The following is a 24,552-nucleotide window of genomic DNA, read 5'->3' on the forward strand; positions in this document are numbered from 1 at the left end:
TCCTTCTGTATCTTTATTGCACTTCCTGCTCCTCTGTTGCATTGCATTTTCGTTAGTTTGTAAGCTGCTTGTGTCAGGAATTTGTAGGGAGCTCAATGCATCTCTGGGAAATGTTGGAAATAATCCCAGAAGGTTTAAGTTATGGTTCAGGAAGGAACTGGTATAGACAACAGAAGCTGCATGATGTCAGGAGCATGTTAGGAGGTCTTTCCAAACAGTATAATCAGGAGATACAAGCGACATGATAAATTAACTCGTTTCATACCCACATACATTTTAGTGAAACTTGAGAGAAAACTTAAGCTAAACTTTTCTACTCAAAGGTAATAGTTTTCTCTTCCATTACTATGGGTTTTATCGTTTCTTCACAGTAAAATTTCCCAGGACTCATTTCAGTATAATACTAGTAAAGTTGAATGCTGAGAATTGATCTCTTTCAGAACCCTCTTTTCTTCCAAATGTATTGCCTAGGATTCTAGCCACAAATTATAATATGTAACAGTGTAACTTGTCAGGATGTCAGGAGCACAGGGGAAGGGGTTAGTAGTGTAACTTTGTTTCCTTTACAGAAATTCAGATTAAAAGGTGTCTTTTCAGGTCATGAACACTGAAAGGCATGGAAATGCTCATTGTTTCATTTAACTGGCCCCACACTAAATCGTAGTCTTTAAATGTCTGAACTTGCTATTTACATCAGTGAGAATGTGTAGCAGCTTACAACCTCAATGTGAACTGCACTTCCTGTGGACAGAATATTGTTGTGCTAATTAATGTAAATCAAGCCTTGCACCTGCTTTAACAAATTTTGTTTGAGAAGGCAGACTTAAAGATTGGCTTCCTTTTCTAGATGGTTGCTCAGTTGAAAGATCACCTCATGAGGCATCTACAGCATGTAGGAAAAAAGAAGATGGATCAGATTGTTGTGGATTATGTTTCAAACCTGGTTAGTGGCTGTTTTTTTTTCTTAATTTTGCCAAACCTGAATTACCACGCTTAATTGTGGGGGTGGGTAAATGTGTGCACATGCATATGCAGGCATGTGCCAGGTGTTTTTAAAAGATGGTCTTCTCTGAGTCATTTACAAAGCTGAACACACTTTGCTTAAATAATAAGCACCTGTTATTTACTTTTATTAGTAAGTGTCATTCCATACTGAAAGAGAACTGCTTACATTGTACTTCACAGCTTTTATGGTGTGAGAGTATTAAGTCATCTCAAAACTGGTAAAATGTATTAATTTAATTTCCTGTTAACTACTGTTACTATATAAGTTAGTAGTTGTGTGCTGATTATCTTTGCAGGGAGATCATAGAAGAGAAATAAAATTATTTATTTCATTTTCATACACTGGAACTGAATTCTGCTCTCTTGCTGATGCTAAGTGCATTGATTTTAATGGGAGTTTCACAGATGTCACAGAATTTTCCCATCACAACTAATGAATACACCCCCTTAGGGCATGTGTAGAGGAAACATGGGGCATGTGTGCACAACACTTGAAAGCAGGTTAAATGCTTTTGCACCGCTTTAATGGTGTTGGTGTTTGCACGTGTCAGCAGTGTATTAAGCATTAATTCCAGCCACTATAGCATGTTTGGTGTAATACACCTTAAGTTACTTTGGGGTGCAGCAAACTAAAACACCTCTGAGAAATTTGTTTGCTGCCTTACAGCCGTGGAGCAAAGCACTGAGCTCTGTGTGGCTCAGGGACTGTGCAGGCAGCCTGGCAGCAGCCTGGGAAAACAGGTGTTTGCCTGCCTGTATGAGCTGCGTGGGGACCTGGTCCTTCCCTCTGTGGCTGTAGTGCCCCCTGGGACTGCCTGGCCTGTGGGCAGGTGCTGCCTCGGGGGGGCAGGCGGGGGCGGGCACTGCTGCGATGGAGGGAAGCATCCGGCTGCCCTGCCCCAACCCAGGCACCTCTCTGCCCACCAGCAGCTCACTCTCCCCTCCCTGCTGCCGGAGAGGCAGGTAAGACATGGGTGTACACAACATAAGGGTTTACTTCACCCTAAATTGAAGTGGTGTTTTTAAAAACCCACCACTTCAATTTAGGGCCCGTTTCATCTACACATGCCCTTAGGCACTTGTATAAGAATGTATTTTCTAAATTTCAGTTTTTTTCAGTATGCTGTAATGTGAGGGAAACTTAACTTTTCTCTTGTTTCCAGTGCACAGAAAAGCATGTACTTTTTTGCTTTGGGACTCAGTTTTGTATGTTATCTGCAGTTAGGACTTTTAGAGGAGTCAGTAGCACCATAGGTGGAAGACTTGCAGAATCAGTCTGTACTAGCTTTATTTTAGGAGTCTATTCCATTTGTGGCTTCACGGAAACTATGAAATCCAGGATTGTCCACAAAATCAACTTATAAACCTTAATAAAAATAAAAGTTCTCACTGGCCTTACAACCTGCCCAGTGGGGAAGGTGCCAGTTGGTGGGGTGGCACGAAAGGCAGAAGATGAGATGGCAGCTGCCCCTTGTCGCTCCTCCTCCCATCAGGGCTTCTCTGCCAATCAGCAATGAGGGGTGGGCTTACATGAAGGGCAGCCAGCAAACAAGGTGGTGGCTGCTGCCACTGTCCCTCCTCCCCCGCTGGGGCCTCTCCACCAGTTAATACTGGGGGGTGGGGCCGGTGGAGCAGAATTGGGAATCATCTGTGAATTTTGCTCTTTGTGCTGCAGCCAACCCATGAAAATTGTTTAGTCTCACTGCAATTTAAGTAGGTCCCTATTTGTTACAAATGTTGGCTACGACAAATGATAGGATTTGAGTTGGACAAATTTAGCCTGTGTAGCGTCTGGTCCCAGGCTTCATGGTTTGCGGAAGACATTTGCTTCCAGAAGGCATCTGAGCTATTCCCCAACTCGGGTAGGAAGTCTCGTACTTCCTCAGGCTACCTGAATTCAGTGGTCCACGTCACTCAGAATTTGTCCACTAAATAAACCTTACCCAGTCATTTAATCATGGCTTGTTGTTTAGTAAGCGGTATCTGTTTTTTATATTCATGTATCCAGGATGAGACTAAAACTAGTGACTGATAAAACAAGAACAGTGAGACTTGCTGCTGCATAAAGGCTTACTATTTAAAACCAATGCTTAAAAGAAGCAGAAGGTTGCCAAGGTTTTTTCTAATCTTTTTTTCTCATTTGTTTCCTCTTTAGTATAAATCAAGATAAGAATCTGTCAGTATCAGAAAGCTTATTTGGCCCTGTTCCACCAGCGTCTCCTGGCAAAATGGATAATTTTAGAATACGCCTTAAAAAAAAATAGACAACCTTCCTCCTCCCCCTGCTTCTTTAATAAAAAACAACCCGACTAGTTCTGCCTAACTTCACCAAAAGCAGGAATTGTCCTAATATGCAATTTTATAGACTTCCATTCCTGTAGGTGCCTATAAACAGACCATAAAAACTGCTTGTGGCTTGTACATCTAGCTAGGTTCTTCTTATAGCTTGGCTTGGGGAGCCCCTTGTCTCTCTAAATTCATAACATTTTTAACTTTCCCCATAGGCAATTGGTAGGGGGCGCATGGGGGTGCCAGTGACCCCCCTGGTGGCTGACACTAATGCTGTCGGTAGGGCTGGCCCCCTCCTAACAGGGCCCATCAGCAGCTTCTGCAGGTGTACCCCCGGATTCAGGAGGCACCAGTCACTCATGACCTTCCCCTTTTTCAACCAAGAGACCATGATCAACCCTCAATATTGCTCATGGACAGCACAGAATCATAGAAAAATAAGGCTGGAAGGCTTCTAGTTCAACCCCCTGCTCAAGGTAGAAATGCCTTTGTATAAATTATCCTTCCCGAGTGTTTGTCTACCCTGTGCTTAAATGTCAATGTTGGTAATCTGTTCCAGTGCTTAAGCCTCATATTTAGAAAGTTCTTCATAATATCCATGCACCCTGACCATCATACTTTGAATTGAAAAGTATGGGTGAATCTGTGGTGGGCTTGATCTGTCAGGCTTGTGGCATACCAGTGGTCCACAAATCCAATTTGAGAACCACTGCTTTATCCTACAAGTTGGTGAAGTCTCCTGGAACCAGGTGGTACTTGGCACTCTTAACAGATTGCTTTAATGTAAATTTACTAGTGTTTGAGAACTAGTGATATGGATCCAGAAAACAAAAACAGCCCCAGAGGTGCACCACATCCAGCTGTTCAGTCCTATTGTGGCTAAGGCACACCAAGTTATGTAGCCAGCAGTACACAAGGGAGTGATAAATTGCATCCAGCCACCTTTGGGTGTTACCAGATTTGCCCATTACTTTGGGGTGTGCTCATTTATTAGGGATAGTTTCTAGGGTCTTGGTGATTCTGTCAATGTGCTGCTTGTGTTACTATATGGAGCTGTATCTCTCCCTTCTGCAAGCCCTCACCCCCAATGGAGCTATCTTGCAGGACTCAATCTCAATGGGGCTGGGTTCCTCCACTCACCATATCAGTCATACACACAAACACACACAAATTAACATGACATGCCTGACCCAGCCGGGTTGATCAGCATGGACAGGCTGACACCCTCATATGCCAAGAATCAGTTCATCAGAGCAACAATAAACTGCAGTCAGACACAAACACAAAGGTGAACAGAATCCCTCTGAATCCGGCTGGGTGTCCAGCTGACACCCTCATGGGCCAGCATTCAGTTCGTAAGGGCACGTCTGAGTCGAACTGGGTCAATCAGCCTGTACAAGCTGATCCCCTTATGTGTTTCAAACTCAGCACGTCCCGATCTTTGGCCTCTTGATGAGCAGACCCCACAATATTTTTGGGCTTCACAGGGATCTTTAGCTTAGGTAAAAGAAGCGTTGCTGCCGAGCACGGGAGGAAAGAGAAGTAGAGAAGGAAGAATGTACCCAGTTACTACCAGTTTGACTATAAAAGTTATTTATTGCTAAGCATATGAAATATATAATGGTACTAGTAGTAATAGACATGCAAAAGAAAAACAAGCACAAACAATTACAGTACTACCCTGGTTTCACTAAGTATTTGGGGAAACTTGGCTCAAGCTTAACTAATACAGTTCAGGTTCAGAAGTTTATGCCTAGAGAGAAAAGAGAGAACGCTGGGATCTCACCAGTCCAAGGTACTCAGGCTGCAAAGCTGACAGGCACAGTCCGTAGCACAGTCCTTGAAGAGAGAGACAGTCTGTTCTTCCAGCGTCCCAAGAACGACAGGGGATGGTGTCAGCACAGGAGTTTTCTTCTTCTTTCTTCTTCTTTCTGAAGCACCTCTCTCTTCTTGAAGCACGCGCACTTTTTACAGATTTTTATACCCTCAGTTCAGCTGCTTCGAAGCATCCTCAATTGTTTAAATCATTGTCTTTTCTATTGACAAGGGGTTATCTGGTTTGGAACATCTCAAGAAACTGATTGATAATCAGGAAACACTTAAGATTAGGGAGTAACCAGATACTTGGGAGCCAGCTTGAAATTCCTATGGATGGCAGATATACTGATGGGATATCTCATGGTTTCTTCAGAAACAATAGATAGCTTGCAGCATCAGGATTTTGGATTTTTACTTGTTGTGCACAAGCCTCAGCTTAGCATGACTTTTCCAGATCTTACTATAGTCTTTTAACAGACTTAAAGCAATTATTGGGGTGTTCATAACCTTTTGTGGAGAGGACTCCCACCAGTCGTCTCAGGAAAAGTATGACAGCACCTGTGGTTAGAGCTCCAATGGGCTGGACGCTGTGATGAACCCTTAACCATTGTTCAAATGTTGCCCATACCCCCTCTGACTTGGTCTCTTGCCTCAGCATTCCCTAACCCAGCAACCGAGTTTTAGTCAATCAAGTTTAAATAGGCCTCCCATAGTGGGACCAGGGAATGTACGGCTCGAGAGGCCTATTAAAGTTAGAGGTGTGTGTCTGGGAGGGGAAAAGTCCTTAGTAAATCCAGATTAGAATTGGTCTGATAAATGCTGAGCTGGGTGTGTGTGAACATGGGTTGATTAGCATTTGGAGCACAGATTTCCCATCATGCAGTGCTCCCCTGCTTCTCTGGTCCCAGAATTCACTGCAGTCTCTGCTTCATGCTTTCTGTTCTCCATCTCTCATGTAAATGAATGGTCATCTGGTTCCATCTCGGATGCAAATGAGACCTAGGGCAGTTGTTTCACTCCTGTCACCCTTATCTGGAGGGTTGTAGGTGCATCTCTCACTGCATCTTAATTAGTTTCATTTATGTAGAGGAGGGGAGGGAGGGGGGTGAGTCCTTGTGAGTCAGACAGGCTGTGTCCTGTGCCAGGGTTCCCAAGAACACAGAGCTGAGACGTAACATGGGTTCCGGGCTCAAACAGGCAGATTGCCTTTAACAATTGGTTGCATATAGGTAGCCTTTGGCATGAGTCTGGAGTAAGGCTTGAACTCTTATCTCTAGGTTCATGAGGAAATACCTGAATCACTGCTCCTGCACCTCAACTAAAAGAGCAAGAGGTAGTTGGCCACTATAGTATGAAGTCAGGCAAAAGGTAGGGCCTGCTGAAGCAGAGCTTAGACACAGAGCTTGAGGCATAAGCTTTTGTAAACGGCCATTTTGTCAGATTGTAACCTACAACAGCTCGCTACTCTCAAAGGTGCCCCTGTTTTCTCCTTAGTGAAAAGGAAAGGACTCGTCTTTCCTGGACTGTCTTAATAGTATTATTTTTGTTTTCTACAGTAGTGGCAAATGGCCCATCAAGAATAGGACTGAGAACTTCTTTATGTTGGGGCTGCACAGACTCAGAGTAGCAGACAGTTCCAGCATTGAAGAGATTAAGGGTCTTGTTGGGTGTTACCCTTGGCACCAGTTAAACACTTAAAATGTTTGTATATGGGGACTAAACTCATGCCAAGGGCTCTCTGATTGGCTGAAAGTTATGCCTCTTTGGGCAAGGATTTTTGGGTCTCACTCCCAGTTTAAAAGTCTGGTGGGATCCTACGAGCATATTAGGCATTGACTTGCAACTGTGCAGAAAGCTTTCTAAGACATATCAATGCTTAAAATGTTTTATGTTTAGATCATACTAAGTGTAACAAAGAGATCCTACGTGTAAATAAGAGAGAGAGTCTGGAAGGGGAAAGACCTAACAGGTGAGCCTAGTCAACAGCAAGCATTACACTACTGCCACAATTCTGGGGGAGTGGGTTTGGTTGGGAGGGGATTGGCTAAGTGTAAGGAAGAGTGAAGAAGATTGTGGAGGAGGAAAGCTCTGGTGAGGAGACCATGAGAGAGAGGGTTGGGACATGAAGCCAATTGGTACAGGGCAAAGAAAGTCCAATGAAACTGTAGGAACTTCTCTGAAAGTCCCTGCTGTGGCTGACGCTACTGTTCTGGAGCTAGTTTTGCCCTTTATGGGCATTGAAGGCACCAACTGAGGAGGACCCAGCTGGACCTCACTTTCTGCCTTTTCTCCCTCTGTGGCAGTCCCTGCTTTGGCTGCTTCAGCAGGTGCTTCTACAGAAATAATCTAGATGATCATCCATAACTTCTAGTGACTTCAGTAGAATCTGAGGATCCTCAGTGCTGAGAAGCAGGGCTAAATATTCAAGAGACCTAGACACTTGAAAACGTTAGCCCAGGTCCCTGTAGCCTGCACTGGTTGAACCTATTTCACTATTGTTGCTATTTACTCAAATAGGTATTTCTCCAGCTCTGTTTTAAGAGTTGCAAGAGAAGAGGCTCCCTCTACCTCAAGACTCTTCAACTTCTGAGCATCCAGAGGCTGCACCAACAAGGGCTACATAGCTTGGAGGCTTCACTAATGTGAGCCACAGGCCCCCAGCCCACACCCCCAGGCAGGCAAGCATGTCTACCCTCACACGCTGCTGCACCATGCAGGTAGCTCTCACCTCAGCTCCTTTGCTGCATTGGGCAGCAGGCTTCCTTGGTGCATCATCCTGCTCTCTGGGGGCAGGCACAGGAAATGAAAGCTGAGAGAGGGAGGGGATGCTTAGAGCCCCTTGCTGCATGAGCAGCCAGAGAGATAAGGGAGCAGCAGCAGGGTAAGAGCCCAGGGCCTGCACATTAAAGCCTTGCAGGTCACATGCGTCCTGCAGGCCACCAGTTGGACAGCCCTGCTCTACTTTTCCAATTCTCATCCCTGTTCTAGCTGCTTGTTACTGATGGGAGAACTGGCTTTGTGGTTAAAGCCTGGTGTCAAGAGTTCACTTCTCACTTCCACCACAGGCTCGCTTTGTGACTGAGCAAGCTGCTACGTTCCCCATCCAGAAGGCTAAGATAATGCTTCCTTTCACCCCTGCAGGAGACTGTAAGCAATCTCCATTGGGGGAGGGAGCGTCTCTTGCTGAATATTTTATGGCCTATCCTCATAGGGCTTCAAAGTGCTATCATACAAACAGCAAATTTAGCTTGGATACTCTCAAAATGATGATGGTTACGTTATAAATGACCTTGGTCCCAGTGTTAAGAAGATGAAGGATTTTTACATACACTTGAGGAAGCTACCATAAGTGTGTCTTTTACTTGTCAAACTTTCTCTAAAGTTCTGTCTTTTTCCTTCCCTTTTTCAAATCCATGTTCTTGTTACAGTTTGGCATGTTTCTCTGGTAGCCATTCAAGCTTCTCATCCTTACTTGGGGCTTGGACATGCAGGATATTTACGCTGGTGTCATTTACAGAGGGTCCAGAGCAGGTGGACCAAAGAGCTTATTCCAGTGTATTATACAGTAGGCTGCTTTTTCAGGACTTCTCTACTAGGTGGCAGGGCAGCTGGTGACAGTATTTTTCATTTGAGCAAATGATTATCCTCTATACGGTGCAAGTGTGGAAAACCTACATCAGTATAATTTTACACCCAATGTAGTTCTGCCCCCAATTTCTTCAGGGACAATTCTACACCAGACTGAATGAAGTTATTCCTATGTAATCATAGAACCATAGAAAATGAGAGTTGGAAGGGACCTCAGGACGTTGCATCTAGTCCAACCCCCTGCTCAAAGCAGGGCCATCCCTAAAGCCTCTAAGGATGGAGATTTCACAACCTCTCTGGGTAACTTGTTCCAGGGCTTTACTACCCTCCTTGTGAGAGAGCTTTTGTACTATCTAACCTAAACTTCCCTTGCTGCAACTCGAGACCCTTGCTCCTTGTTCTGTCATCTGCCACCACTGGGAACAGCTTAGCTACATCCTGTCTGGAACCACTCTTCAGGTAGCTGAAGGCTGCTATTAAATCCCCCTTTAGTCTTATCTTCTCCAAACTAAACAAGCCCAATTCCCTCAGCCTCTCCTCAGAAGTATTGTGCCCCAGCTCCGTAACCATTTTTGTTGCCCTCCACTGGACTTCTCCAATTTGTTTATATCCTTTCTATAGTGGAGGACCAAAAACTGGATACAGGACTCCAGTTGTGGCTTCACCAGTGCTGAATAGACTGGAAGAATCACTTCCCTCAGTCTGCTGGCAGTGTTCCTACTAATGCAGCCCAGTGTGGTGTTAGCCTTTACACAACAAGGGCACGCTGTTGGCTCATATTTAACTTATTATCCACTGTAACCCACAGGTCCTTTTCTGCAGAGCTCCTTAGCTAGTTGGTCCCCAGCCAGTACCAGTGCATGGGATTGTTCCGTACTAAGTGCAGGCCTTTGCACTTTGTCCTTATTGAACCTCATGAGATTTATTTTTGGTCCAGTGCTCCAATTTGTCAAGGTCTCTCTGAATCCTAGCCTTACCCTCCAACGTATCTACTACTTCTCCCAGTTTGAGGGTGTGTTCCAATCCATCTTCCAGGTCGTTGATGAAGATATTAAATAAAAATGGCTCCAAGACTGATCCCCGGGAGCACTCCATTTGATACCAGCTGCCAACTAGATATCAAGCCATTGATTTACTACTCTTTGAGCCTGACAGTCTAGCCAGTTTTCTGTCCACCTTACAGTCCATTCATCCAACCCATACTACCTTAGCTTGCTTGCAAGACTGTTGTGGAAGCTAAGGCATATCACATCCACTGCTCTCCCCACATCCACAGAACCAGTCCTCTCATCATAGAAGGCAATCAGGTTGGTCAGGCATGACTTGCTCTTGGTGAATCCATACTGATTGTTCCTAATCACCTTCTCCTCCACGTGCTTTGAAATGGATTCCTTGAGTGCCTGCTTTATGATTTTTCCAGGGACTGAGGTGAAGCTGACTGGTCTCTAGTTCCCCAGATCCTCTATCTTCCCTTTCTTAAAGATGGGCACTGTATTTGCCCTTTTTCAATTATCCAGGACCTCTCCTGATCTCCACGAGTTTCCAGAAATAATCACTATCAGCTCTTCAGCCAAGTCCTTCAGCACCCTTGGGTGCATCATGTCCAGCCCCACGGGCTTGTACATGTTCAGCTTTTCTAAATGGTCCCTAACCTGTTCTGGCTGCTTACCTTCTCCCCAGACTGCTGACAGGTGCAGTAGTCTGGGAGCTGACCTTGCCTGTGAAGACTGAGGTGAAAAAAGCATAGAGTACTTCAGCCTTTTCCACATTATCTGTCACTAGGTTGCTCCCCCCCACATTCAGTAAGGGACCCACATTTTCCTTGATCTTCTTGTTGCTGTCCTACTTGTAGAAACCCTTTTTGTTACCATTCATGTCCCTTGCTAGCTGCACCTCCACTCGTGCTTTGGCCTTTATGGTTTTATCCCTGCGTGCCCAAGCAATACTTGTATACTCCTCCCTAGTCGTTCGTCCAAATTTCCACTTCTTGTAAGCTTTCCTTTTATGTTGTCGCTCACTGAAGAGTTCCCTGCTAAACCAAGCTGGTCTTGTGCCATACTTACTAGTCTTCCTGTGCATTGTGATGGTTTGTTCCTGCACCTTCAGTAAGGTTTCCTTAAAATGCAACCAACTCTCCTGGACTCCTTTCCACATCAGAGTGGTCTCCCAGGGGATCCTGCCCATCAAGATGTGTTCACATCATTTGTCTACTACTTGTTTACACTGGTGTAAAGGTCAGTAACACCTGCATTACGAGGCTAGGCCAGTGATCCTCAACCTTTTTAGACTCTAGGAACCCCTCAAAAATGCAAACGTTGTTTTCACTAATTTTTTTACTACAGAATAATAGTAGAGCAGCCTTGCAAAGAACTTGAAAAGACCACAACCAGTCAAAATGCTTTTAACACTGTGGATTCCTGTGTGAAATCTCTGGGTCTTATCTCGTGAATCATGTTTGCACACCTAACAGTGCTAACATTTGTATTACACCCTTGAAAGGATCTCAAGGCACCCTGGTTGAGAATCACTGGTCTAGTGTCTCATTTTCAGAGGTAACACTAGCTCCTGATGATGGAGTCAGACAGTAGTTAGCCTCTGATGCTTGCTGGACCAGAAATAAATGGCTCTCTAGGCAGGTGTTCTGGCCCTTGCCTGACAACTGGAAGTCATGCATTTCCTGGATAGTTAATGGAGAAAAACTGCTCCTCTGGAGAGCTTAAACAGGAAGTTTTTAATCAAGTCCAAGACAGTTTTGAACTTTTGAATAACTTCTGGTGCGTTTCCAAGCTGTGTAGCTGCTGTGCACTGAAGTTAAAGCACGAGTTGCAGAAGTACCACTAGCAAAGGAAGGCTGCGTGATAGAGAGGAAAAAGCTAACCTGGTGCTGTGCTTCCAGCCACCCTGGGTTGGGCTCGTAATCGGAGATACTTGGAGACCCCTGTGGGAAGTGCTGTGTGAGACCAGTGTATGAATTCTGTTCCTGCTGGGTTCCATGTTTTTAATGCATCAGGAAGATTGAGGACACTGTCTTTGAGTAGCAGAGAGACTGGGAGGCAGGATTCCTGGGTTCTAGTCATTTTCTGTGCGTGGTAGAGTAGTGGACCTCTCTGTGCTTCAAGGTGCCCCTCTGTAAAATGGGGTTATTGCTTAGTTTAGGAGTGCTTGAAGGGATTACTTAAAGACGTGGTTTGAACCCTCCTCCTCGGACAAAAGGCATATGGGAAGTGCTAAAGGTGTATGGCAGTGTTGTGCTCCGAAGGCTTCTGATTTAATGATGTTATTCCAAACAGTCTCACCTGGCAGTCGGGCTCTTGGGAAGAAGGAGGGAGATGGAAGCACAGGCTACGCTGAGCGTGCCCGGAGGATTCCTTCTGCACTCTCCGAGTGGGCAGGCCAGGTTTTCTTTTTGGCTGCAAGGCTAGAAGGACCCAGAGGTGAATGGGGCTAGGAGTTTCTGCTGGCCAGTAGTTCTGTCCTGTAGGTCGGCCAGGAAGCATAAGAGAGATGGTGCGGGCCAGAGATTTTTATTGCAATAGGAAGGGGGTGGAGAGGAGGTTGGAAGTTAGAGAAGAGAAACTGAACTGAGAATTCATGAGACACATTCCTGCCTGAACTTTCCTTCTCTTTGGTAGGTCTGCAACTGGCTGATACCCAGCCTGTGTTCTCCGTGTAGCTTCCCTCATGTAGCAAGCTGAATATCTCTCTGCCTTCTACATTTGCCAGTTGGATTGGGGCCCTTGAGTTCTCTTGTTGCCAAAATGCACAGCCATTAGGAGATTAAGGTTTTACTTGCCTCCTGATCCTGGAGTGCACTCGCATCTGTTTGCGGTCAGAGAGCATGCTTTCAGCTGAGGCCTGAGCAGCTCCTAAGTCTGGGCTACTTGCTGGTGCACACTGCAGGAACACTGGTGGATTGAGAGTGTGTTGTTTTAGGACTTTCTGGAAAAATCACAGGAACTTCTGACCTCCTAGTTAGCAGAGTCTTAACATTGACACATGGTTATAATCCAAAATGCTCGCTGAAAGACTAATGGACACTAATGGCCCTCTGAACATGAGCTCTTACACATGCCAGGATTTTGTTTTGTTTGTTCTTTTAGCTGGATCTAATGTGTCGGATGATGGAAGCAGTTTGGAGGAAATACAACCTTCACCCCTGCATCTTCTCCTTGTAAGTTTGTTTGTTTTTGCCTTTAGCCCCCAGCAAGTTAGATTGTGGGCAGAATTCTTGCAGAGATGTGGTCTCTGGAGATGCTTGTTCCTGAACCCAGCCCCAGGTTGCTGCAGCAGAACCTTTCTTCTGCCTCTCCCATGACCCTCCCAACTCTCGCTGTCTAACCAGGCTTGGATAGCGATCATGTAGATACCTCTGTAGAGAAGGGGGCTGGTGTTCAGCATCACTGATCTTGCATTGATTTCAGCTTGGCTAATTGAAGACCTCAGGCCACTTATCTAGGTAGTTGTTTATAGATGCAGAGTAGGTCTAACTTCAGATACTCAGTTTAGAAAGTTTTATCTCATTGTTTTTAGTATCCTGTATGCTGTAAATCTACTGTATAGATTTTCTACGTCCACATCTCTAAATAAACAAGATGTCCTATCACTTCTTGGTACCCAAATTGCATTCATTTAACTGAGCAGCACTTCTGCTAGGTTTTGAGGGGAGTGTGGAAGGGCGTATGTCTGTTGGTCACCTGTACACTGTTACTTTTATTATTAAATACAGTGACAAGCGAGGAAGTACAGCAGAGTTTGCAGTATTCCACATCATGAGTCGGATCCTAGAAGCTGCCAATGGGCTGTGCATGCCCCTTCCTCCCGGTAAGTCCTGCAGAGATGGACAGGTCACTGTTTTATTCCTTGTTTGGGAGCAAGTTTTGATTTGAACTTCTTCCAAGGAAATGGCAGTCATGGTACATGCAGCCAGGTTACCTTCAGCTGTCCTGAAATGCATGCAGTTCAGCTGCATCGAGATGATAACTTCCTCTAAACACCTGTAGTGAAACAAAGCCCCAAGTAGCTATTGCAAACTAAGACAACACACTAGAGTTTTTAGAAAAGCTTGAGTCCTGTGTGCGCCAACACCATTTCAGTTCTGGGACAAAATGCGACAAAACTATGGTTTTCAGACTTTTTTCCCTTTTTTTTTAAATTCAGTAGTTGCCCACAAAGTTGGCTATCAGTTTCAAGGGCAACGAAGGTAAATCATGTCCAGTAGTAAAGCAAAAACAGCCTTATGGTGCCCTGCTCATGTTCTTCACTCCTAGTAGAAAAGGCTTGCTTGGGGACAGGGTCATGGCCATACTGCTTCACACACATGGATCCTGCATCCATGCATGTCTTTACTGACTGTAACCAAAGAGTCAGTTCGTACAGAGCAGCTTGCATAATTGAGGTCTATGCTTCCTAATCCAGATTGTCCTGCAATGCTGCAGAGACACTGGGAGGTATCAGTTAGTGCAACTTGTGGCCTTTCACAAGGGTCCCCCACCAACTAACATAGAAACCACTTTTGAAAACTGGCTGTAGCTTTGAAGTGTGAATTAAAGGTGAAAGGCTCATTCATTGCCAGATTTGTGACTTATCCCTGTGAATCTTAGTTTTTCAATCCTTCTCTGTCCATCAGATGCTTCATGTCCATCTCTGGTACTATATTGGGAGCAGCAATCAATTTGTCCTCTCGAAGTACTTTACTTCAGCAGAATACTTCTTGTGAGGCCCTGTCAGGGACTTTAGTCTGGGAATATTCTCAAGACTTCAGCTTCTTAGGCCTTTAGAGTACACACTAAATACATGATTGTGATTTATAGGGGAGGGAGATCGTGAGCTTCCCCTGCCCTCATCTCTCCAGTCCCAGACAAATGGATGTCTCAGTTGGGGACACAGGGAGTGAAGGTGGAAAATGATGATCTGATCTAAAAGCAAAAAGATGAAAGTGCTACAAAGCACCTTAAAGCTGATGTTCAGTCTGGAAGAATGCAATGACTATGCAGAAGGACCCATAGAAACCTAGCTTTTTTAGAAATTTGGCTCAGGAAATCATGGTACAGACTGTGCTAAAATTCCAATACCAAGAGCTTCTGATAACCCCGATACCAGATACCTTTTGTTCTGTTCTTTAAAAAGAAAATAATTAGGAAGAATTGAGTTCTTGTGCATTACATTGTATAAAATTGTGTGTTGCTGCTTACTTTGCCAAAGCAGTCAGGGGTTTACAGGCAGATCTGGTAGACTTGAACTGGATTTTAATCCCATTAAGAATGTTCTTGCTGAAGGACTTGGCTTATCACTGCCACCATGAGTTATGGCAGCAGTGTGCTTCTAACCACAGGTAGGAGGAAAATAGGGTTGAATACATTTCATGCTTCTGATCAGTCTCAAAAGTCCCTCATTACTAATGCTGTTCTGTGCTGGGTGATGGCAGCTCATACATCTAGCCCATATTGTGCAGGAGAACGTGACAGTTGCATACAGTGCTTGGGAAAATGTTGGTGTTTAGATGATTTGGGGGGACAGGCATAAGAAATGTAAAATATTTTGCCAACAGTTTGATTATGCTGGATTTGCAGTAGATTTTACAATAAGAGACCTGCTGTATGGGCTGCTTCCAGTCTTCTCCTTTTTGTTTCTTATTTCTTGCAAGGTATGGGAAGATCACAAAGTGAGCACTTCTCTCTCTTAATATGGAGTTTTAAATTTAGTCTAAATCAATTATATTAAATAAGTGTTGGTGGAGTCATAGGGCATCAATCATGTCAGAATTTAGACATCATTGTGATAGCATGGTGATTTTAACTCTCTCCTTCTCTTTCTTCCTCCCTCCCCCACTTCCACCTCCAAAAATGAATTGGAATGAATTTGGTAATAATAGAGGTGTTGCCCTCTACTGAGCTTCGGTGCTGTGAAGGGCACAGCAGTAATAAGGACATTTTGCTAAGAAATATTGTACTTCTGTTGTACACATGGCTTTCTCTCTCTCTTCAGGTTTTCATAGTCTACACTTGGGACTTGGAGTTCGATGTCTTCCTTTGCACACTCTGCTGCATTACATAGATAATGGAGTCCTGCACCTCACAGAAACCTGTGTCAGAAAACTTTTCAAAGGTACGGTAGATTTAATAGAAGAGGTGCTAACCAGCTGCTAGTAATCCTGATGGGTAGCATTCCTTTTAGCAAGCTTGTTTTGGAAAGGGATACACTTGAGGCATTTCAAATGAACAGTTGTGACTTTCTCAAGAGCTAACTACTTTTTAAACTTGCCCTTTTATTTCTTGCAATACATAATGAGAGAAAAATGCAAAGCTGCAGGGCTCAATTCCACCCTCAGAACTGAAAGTTAGAGTTATTTCTTTGAACTTCCTCAGAAACCTTTAGGGTTGCACAGGACAAAAATTGGGCATGAGTTTACATAAAACTGTTTGTAACTACAAAAGGCAATGAAATATCTACCTTGAAATTTCTGGCTGATCCATTTTGAAACCAGGGAAATGCACACAACGATTTTTTTTTTCATATGACAAAAATCGTGCGCCAGAGTCGTATTTCACATTGGACAGAGCTGAGCCAGGATCGAGATGGGGTGTCGAGGGCATTGAGGTTTCCAGGGCAATAGAAGATGGAGCATGCTGTAACTACGTGGTTTGCAGTCTGTGAGGGGCGCCGCATTCGCAAGTGGCACTTGGTGTCAGGCCCATTTGATGCATGTTATGGTGGAAATGGCCATAGCTGGTTCAGAGTCTGTTAAGGCAGATCCAGGAAAGTCTGTCCAAATCGAAGCCAGGAGGTCTCATAGAGGGGTTTGGGATGAATGTTTTGAGTATGTAGTTCTTAGAGGCCCATCGTTCTTCCCATAGTTGTGTAGCCCAGTTGTCTGGGGGGAACACCTTTGGAAATAAGAGCGCAGGTGTGCAAGTGGGTGATCAGAGGTACTAATCAAATGATTAGTAGTAATGGTTAAATTAAAAATACGTTTTTAAAATGATTTCCCTATAAAGCAACTGAATTGGCCTACTAGACAGCCCTCAGCAGTATTGTTTTGAATCAGATAAGACAGAATGGTTCTGATGCTGTAGTCAGTGGAATAGCTAGACGTTCTGCACAGGGCTGTAAAGAGTTGTTTTTAAAAAAACAAAACCTGGCACCATCAGTCTAAAACAATTGTGCTTGTTGTTGATGTAAGGGTTTTTGTTTAATTGAAATATGCTGTGTTGTATCCACTGGGATGACTTGAAAGTATGCTAATAAGTTTGCCCCTGTTCTTTGAACTATGTTGTCAAAATGCTAAATGCTAGGAAGTAGGGCATACTGACGTGAGACGTGATCGTGCAACAGCATGCTTAATATATGTACCCGTGCTAGACTGTTGGGTTCTTGCCAGAAGTTCGAGCCATGGATCGCCCTGCTCTGCATTTCTTGGAATACAATCAAGTGTATGTAGTTGTTCATAAAAAGAACAGGGAAATCAATTTGTGGCTTTATAGTTCATACTGTGACCACAACCTTGTTCGCTGCCCTTTTAGTTTGGAGAGGGAGCAATTGGAAGCATAATTCAGTTAGTTTACCTAAACCTAAGAATAGCAAATATGGTAGCTGACTGGTTTGGCTTAGCAGAGAACTCTTCAATGAGCTTGAATACCAAAAGGAAGCTTATAAGAAGTGGCAGCTTGGACAGACAACTAGGGAGGAGTATAAGAATATTGCTCAGGCATGCAGGGATAAAGTCAGGAAGGCAAAAGCACAATTGGAGTTGCAGCTAGCAAGGGCCATGAAGGGTAACAAAAAGGGTTTCTACAAGTATGGCAGCAACAAGAGGAAGGTCAGGGAAAATCTGGGTGAATGGTGGAAGCAACCTAGTGACAAATGATGTGGAAAAGGCTTCAGTACTTGATGCCTTTTTCACTGATGTCTTCACAGGCAAAGTCAGCTTCCAAACTACTGCAGCAGGCAGCACAGTTTGGAGAGGAGGTGAGCAGCCCTCAGTGGTGAAAGAACAGGTCAGGGACTGTTTAGAAGATCTGGATGTGTACAAGTCCATGCAATGAACCTGAAGGTGCTGAGAGAGTTGGCTGATGTGATTGCAGAGCTGCTGGCCATTATCTTTGAAAACTTGTGGTGATCGGGAGAGGTCCTGGACAATTGGAAAAGGGCAAATAATAGTGCCCATCTTTTAGAAAGGATCCAGGGAATTACAGACCAGTCAGCCTCCCCTGAGCACCTGGAAAAATCATGGCGAGGATCCTCAAGGAATCCATTTCTAAGCACTTGGAGGAGAAGGTGATTAGGAACAGTCAGCATGATTTGACCAAGTGCAAGTCATGCCTGACCAACCTGATTGCCTTCTATGATGAGATGGCTGTCTGGATGTAAGGAAAGCAGTGCACATAATATACCTTGACTTTAGCAAGGCTTTTGATACGGTTTCCCACAGCATTTGTGCAAGCAAGCTGAGGAAGTATGGGTTGGATAAATGGACTTTAAGGTAGGTAGAAAGCTAGCTGGATTGTCTGGCTCAGCGGGTAGTAATCAATGGCACAATGTCTAGCTGGAAGCCATTGTCAAGTGGAGTGCCCCAGGGGATCAGTCTTGGAGCCATTTTTATTTAATGTCTTCATCAACGACCTGGAAGATGGGTTGCAATGCACCCTCAAGCTGTGGGGAGTAGTAGATATGCTGGAGGGTAGGGCTAGGATTCAGAGAGACCTCAACAAATTGGAGGATTGGACCCAAAGTAAATACATCTCATGAGGTTCAATAAGGACAAGTGCAAAGGCCTGCACTTGGGGCAAGAATCCCATGCACTGCTACAGCTTGGGGACTGACTGGCTAAGCAGCAGCTCTGCAGAAAAGGACCTGGGGATTACAGTGGACACTTAGCTGGATATGAGCCAGCAGTGTGCCTTTGTTGCCAAGAAAGTTAACAGCATCCTGGGCTGCATTAGAAGGAGCATTGTCAGCAGATCAAGGGAAGTAATTATCTGCTCTGTTTTGCATCGGTGAGGCCCCAGTTGGAGTACCGTGTCCAGTTTGCGTCCCCCACTATAGAAAGGATGTGGTAAAGTTAGAAAGAGTACAGCAGACAGCAATGAAAATGGTTCATGTGAATTATGAGGAGAGGCTGAGGGAACTGGGTTTATTTAGTTTGGAGAAGAGCAGCATAAGAGGGGATTTGATACAGCTTTCAAGTACCTGGAGTGGGGTTCAAAAGAGGATGGAGCTGGATTGTTCCCAGTGGTGGCAGACAACAGAACTAGGAGCAGTGGTCTCAGGTTGTAGCAAGGGAGGTTTAGGTTGTATATTAGGAAAAGCTTTCTCACTAGGAGGGTGATGAACCACTGAAATGGGTTACCTATGGGTTACCACCTGGTGGCATCTCCATCCTTGGAGGTTTTTAAGGTCTGGCTTGACAAAGGCCTGGCTGGAGTGATCTAGTTGGGGATGGTCCTGCCTTGAGCAGGGGGTTGGACTAGATGACCTCCCAAGGTCCCTTCCAACCCTAAATTTCTATGGTTCTATTTATGAGCATCCATGTGCTACAGCCTGCTTTATTACACACTGGAAGTGCTGCAGTTCTGTGGCAATGGGATTTATTTGTATTCTTGTGGTGCTCACAATGTGTCAGACATCCTGAGAAAACGATTACAGTTATCCTCAGTTCAGGATATAGGCATTTCCTAAAGGATACAAGCAATAAATGGAGTAGTATTTATGAAAAACAGCAAGGCCGTCATGTTACTTACTAGGCCAAGTATATAGCTGTAGCCAAACTCACGACCACACTCCCTCACAACATGCTATTTATCTAGTAGTTAGAAAAGAAAATAGGCCCAGGTATCACGTTTTGTTGTATCCAGATAATATCTCAAGGATAGGGGTGTATATCAGTACAAGGTGTGAGTTTTATAGTTGAAGTCAATCACCAGGAGTACTTGTTAAAGTTCCCTTTTAAGTTATGAAACTAGAAAGCAACAAGAGAATAAAATAAGTTATTTTCTCCTCCTACTGTAAGCCACCTAGGCCTTTGTTTGAAAGGGTGATATATAAATAATATATACATACATATATTTTGTTAGTGGGTTAATCTTTAGACAGATGCTTGCATGTAAGTAAAAATTGTAGTCTGGTAGTTTATCATTGATACTTTTCCTCTTTTTTCCTTCAGATCTGGACAACACTGAGAAGAATGAAAAGCTAAAATTTAGTATTGTCACAAGGCTTCCAGAGGTAACTTTGCATGATGTTTCTTGTGTGATGTTTTTTGGGTCTACTTATCAAATTCATCCATGTGGAAAGGCCAGCTTGAGACTCAAGAAACTAATTTCTCTTGTATCCTCAAGGCAGTAGCTACGTTTACATTTTCTTTAAATCTGAGTATCTAGAAAAAGGTGGGAAAATATTACATTGAGAGAAGAAGGAAAAAGTTTAGCTTCATTTAATTTGAAATATAAATCCCTATGAAGAGTGCGGCTCCCTTTAATTCATACAATTCCCCATTCGCATTCAACAACTTCAGTACTTGTTAAATGCATGTTGTCTTTGGCAGTGCAAGTTGTTCCTTTTTATTTTGAAATGCAAAACTCAACTTCAGTTTGAAGTCCATAGACCTTGTTTATGAAGGGACGAGGATTCCTACCATGGTATGTTCTTCTTGATGTAGAAAGGAGTGAAGGGCTCTTTCTGGCAGAGAAAGGGAGGTGTTCTCAAGAGCCCCTTCAAGTTTTTTCCTTAAAGATCTGGAGGAGTTCCTGCTGGGAAGTGAGCAATACACTTTTGTCCCTTCCAGCTTAATGAGAAACAAGAAGAGAGATTTAACCACTCGGGAAACCTAAGTTCATACAGAATTTTCTTGCTAAGAGCTCCACTAGCTCCACGTGACTCTTCTTGTAGTGTGGTGACCTTCAACTTAGGGCCATAAGTTTCTGTTTAGAGATTTATGTGAGATATACTGTTTGTCCTAGTCCTCCATCTGTTGCTTGTATCCTTTTAGGAGATGCCTATATCCTGAACCGAGGATCACTGTCATTGTTTTTTCAGGATTTCTGGCACATTGTGGGCACCACAAGAATACAAATAAATCCCATTGCCATAGAGCTGCAGCACTTCCAGTATGTAATAAAGCACACTAGCGCATGGATGCTCATGTGCCAGTGTCTTGGCATATTACAGGCTTTTCCTAGTTTGACCCTAGATATGTGCTTTTCATTCATTACATATTTTAAACTACTGGAAGTACCAGCTGAATGTTCCTATAAAAAGGGTTTCTTTATTTGGCAGCGGTTTAAAAAAAGCCACAACAGAAACCCCTTACAAAACAGTCATTGTCTTCCATATCTTGTTTTGGGATCCTTTAGTCATTGGAAGCTGGCTGTGGACTCTGCAGTGAGCTGGTAGCCCTTGGGCAGCGTGGACCCGGAGAACACACTGGTTCCAAGTGTGCTCTGGTGCTGAGGAGATGGTTCACAAGGCCTCTGTTGTAAAAGGCACTGCCACTGCCACTTGAGCACAGCAGAGTTGGTACTGTATCCTATCTGTTTAGACCTAGATGAGGGTTTTTTTGTTGTTGTGTTTTGTTTTTTTTTAATGCCTTTTATTGAAAAATGCAATTATGCGGAACCAAGGCTTTTAATTTAGGCTGAATTTGCCAAATAGTTTCAGCTGAAGCAAAAATGATGCTATAGTGGTCATAAAATAGTCTCTTCAGAAAATGTTGCAGTGTTTTAACATTCCTGTATTGCATTCTTGAGCACTTACAATAAGAAGTAAAGAAACAAAAGGCCAGACTTGCAAGACAGCAGTAGTAAGGGGGAAGGTTCCCCTCATTTGCAATTACCCAGTGGTCAGAAGGCTTGCTCAGGATGTGGGAAATCTAGGTTTAGATCTTTTTTTTCTTGAGAAGATTCAAACTTCTCCCAGGACTAAGTGCTCTGTTACAGGGGATGCTAGTGTGGGTGTCTCTTAAGTCTTTCATGTTCATGTGTCACATGTTGAGCCAGAGAGAGGTGTGATCCTTTCTGGTTCAGTGAATATTGAAATAATTTATGCAAACAGAAAGAGAGATGGAAACCCATCTTATCCTGCTAGGAAGCAGATGCCCTGATTTCAAATTTTTCCACTCACTACTTTTAGTAACTGCCCCAACCATTTAGCTGTTGGATAGAAAGGGATGAGACCACTACTGTAGTCCTGACTCCTCAGATTTTATTATAAATGTCTGAAAATACTGTTCCATTTGAACATCTTGTTTAGTCCAAATGGAAATTTTATTTTTGTTTTGGCAAGGGAAAAAAATGTGAAACTCAAGTTAACGAGCTTCTTTTTTTTGCTTTTGCAACCCAACAGAACTTTCTGCACTTTCTTGAATCTGTCTTGTTTTGTTGTTTGTTTTTGCTTAATAGGCAATTGGCCAAAAGATCTGTCAGCTATGGAATCACCCTGTCACTTCTAACTTTATTGCAAGGAACTATGTTAAACTTTTGCTTGAGAAACTTGGGACCAGACAGGTAAGAATGTGGTGGAGATGGTTTTTTGGGGTTTTTTTGTTTGTTTTTTAAATCTTTCAGCTTGAGTAGTGTTGACATCCATGAAAATTCCTACATGGACTATTAGTCCCTTGTAACTGAATGTGTAAGGTAGACTACTATAGTTGTGATCCAACGTAAACTTTCTCTTTTACAGCGCGGCCGACCTATACCTGACAGGATGTCCATTCATGTAGAGTTTCTGCCTCTTAACTACTTGGCCAGTATGCTGGCAGAAATAGAGGATCAAGGTAATGTTTATTTGTATTTTGCTTCCTTTAACGGCTGGGCTGTTTTGGCCTGGCTGTGCATATTAGGGCTTCATCTTGGTCCTGCCAGAGTTTCTGGCTTTATGTGGAACAAGCTTACACACATCTGCACTGGAGATGTTGTGGGGGCTGTGAGCACTATAAGCCCCTCAGTCTGCTTATGCAGATCTCTCTCAAAAAGGCATGAAAGAATATGTTGGAAAGCCAGGATGAGGAAATTGCTGTTCCTGCTGTCCTCTTTGGGTTCTCTTTAGACAGGACCAGGCTGTTCCTAGTTCCTATAAACTCATTTATTTCCTTGATTAAAAACAAACTAAGGCTTAAATCTATAAACTGTAAATAAAAGTGAAGTGGCAGGTGCGGCTGCAAATGGATTACCATCATGAAAACCAAGGTATGGGACTTGGGTTTTAAAAGGGATATAGCTGGGGAAGGATGGGAGTGCCCTGGGTCCCAGTCCTGCTTCAAGGACTATCTTATGCATTTTATGTAATCCATGTCTTAACATAAAATACAGGGACAGGACCCCTAGTCTCTCCCTTGCCCATATAAAGGCCCTAAACTTTAGGGGTTAGTTTTTTGGGCAGAATGACAAGAAGTACTCGCAGCCTTGATTTGCAAGGTGTTGGCATGCCAGGGCAGACAGCAGGGGAGCTGCAAGGAGCTTGATCCTTGCAGTGACAGTGCAGCCCCAGCCCCTTCCCTGCCATCCACCCTGAGGTGCATGTGCCAAGCAAAATGCCTTCACAAGCCACACTCTGGCATGTGTGGTGGGTGTTGCTGACTCCTCTAGCCACTAGGCTAGGAAGCCATGGTTCCTCATGTATGTTGGTGCGCTGTCTAGCTCAAATTATCTTAAATTTCTCTTGGCAGAGCAGCAGAGCTGTACCAGGAACAGCAGAGTACTCCCCACCCAGTGAGTGGCAGAATTCAAGATCCACCACTGTCCTCAGTGTGCTGGTTTTTGTGGCTCCTATTCTAAGGTGCCACCTCACGCACTGTGTGGTGAAACCAGGCACACAGGTTAGAGTGCTGGATTCCACTCCTGGGACTAGCTACTGTAAAGTTAGGTGTTGGGCCCCACAGTGCTGTGTGTGTTAAGTCTGGATCTGGGTCAGAATTATTTCACCATTTAATCAGTAGCAGTAGGGACTTGGTAGACTTCATGGAGTTGGTTCACCACCTTCTGAGTGTGCCTGATCTTCTAGGAAGAAATGGGCAGAGTGGCGATGCCTGTTTTCAAATGGACCAGCATACATTGCTGCAAAAGAGAGAGCAGCTGATGCTTAAAGGCTGTTTGAATCCACAACTACCAAGACAGTCAGATTTCTTCTTAGACAACTTTGCTTGGGGTTTCATTAGGGGTGCGCTGATACAGATTTTTTTTGGCTGATACCAATGGCCAGTTATTAGCCAGCCATATCGGCCAATACTGATCCAATTGCCAATATATACCCTGGCAGCTTGGAGAGCAGCGTCTGGCCAGTAAGTCTGTCCGGGGGGGGGAAGAGGTGTAGGGGAGGGAAGGAGCATGGGGGGGGGCTGCTGTTCAAGGCCCCTGTTTAGGGGAGGGAGGGAGTCTGGGGCAGAGGCAGGTACTGCCTGGGCGGGGTAGGATGTGAGACAGAGCTGTGGGTGGCTCATCTGCGGGGGTGGGGAGCCACTGTGTACACCCCAGGGGAGGCATGGGGGAATGTACCCCCCTGGATCTGTGTGCAGGGCGAGGGTGGGCTGCTTGCTGCAGGCTGGGGGCTGCACCAGCCGCTTCCCAGTAGGGAGTGCAGGGCTGGGGCTGTGCTCGGGGTGGGTGGCAGCAGCACTGGGAGGGGCTCTGGGGTGGGCTGTGGCCCCAGAATTCCCTGTAGCCTCCACTCCCAGTGCTGCTGCCACCTGCACCAAGTGCAGCCCCGGCCCAGTCCCCCCACCAGGAAAAGGCCAGTGTATCCTCCAGCAGGCAGCTCAGCCTGCCCTCACCCTGTGCACAGATCTGGGGGGTGTATGTACCCCCATGCAGCTCCTCACCCTGCCCCACCCCCCCACGCTCCTGGAATGAGCCACCCGTGGCTCCA

The 24,552-nt window shown here is 44.5% G+C and overlaps 1 protein-coding gene across 2 annotated transcripts in view; it reads left to right on the forward strand.

The window, feature by feature from the left end:
• The window catches only part of GSAP (gamma-secretase activating protein), a 72,038-nt gene that overhangs the window by 45,676 nt on the left and 1,810 nt on the right, over window positions 1–24,552 (forward strand). For both annotated transcript variants that reach the window (XM_014606510.3, XM_019487499.2), the window contains 7 exons: window positions 848–943; window positions 12,801–12,871; window positions 13,427–13,521; window positions 15,685–15,804; window positions 19,859–19,920; window positions 22,092–22,196; window positions 22,372–22,465. In XM_014606510.3, the coding sequence (XP_014461996.1) occupies window positions 848–943; window positions 12,801–12,871; window positions 13,427–13,521; window positions 15,685–15,804; window positions 19,859–19,920; window positions 22,092–22,196; window positions 22,372–22,465 (643 nt within the window). The remainder of the gene's footprint in view (window positions 1–847; window positions 944–12,800; window positions 12,872–13,426; window positions 13,522–15,684; window positions 15,805–19,858; window positions 19,921–22,091; window positions 22,197–22,371; window positions 22,466–24,552) is intronic.

The sequence above is a fragment of the Alligator mississippiensis genome, chromosome 4 (assembly GCF_030867095.1).
Source record: "Alligator mississippiensis isolate rAllMis1 chromosome 4, rAllMis1, whole genome shotgun sequence".
NCBI classification, from domain to species: domain Eukaryota; kingdom Metazoa; phylum Chordata; order Crocodylia; family Alligatoridae; genus Alligator; species Alligator mississippiensis.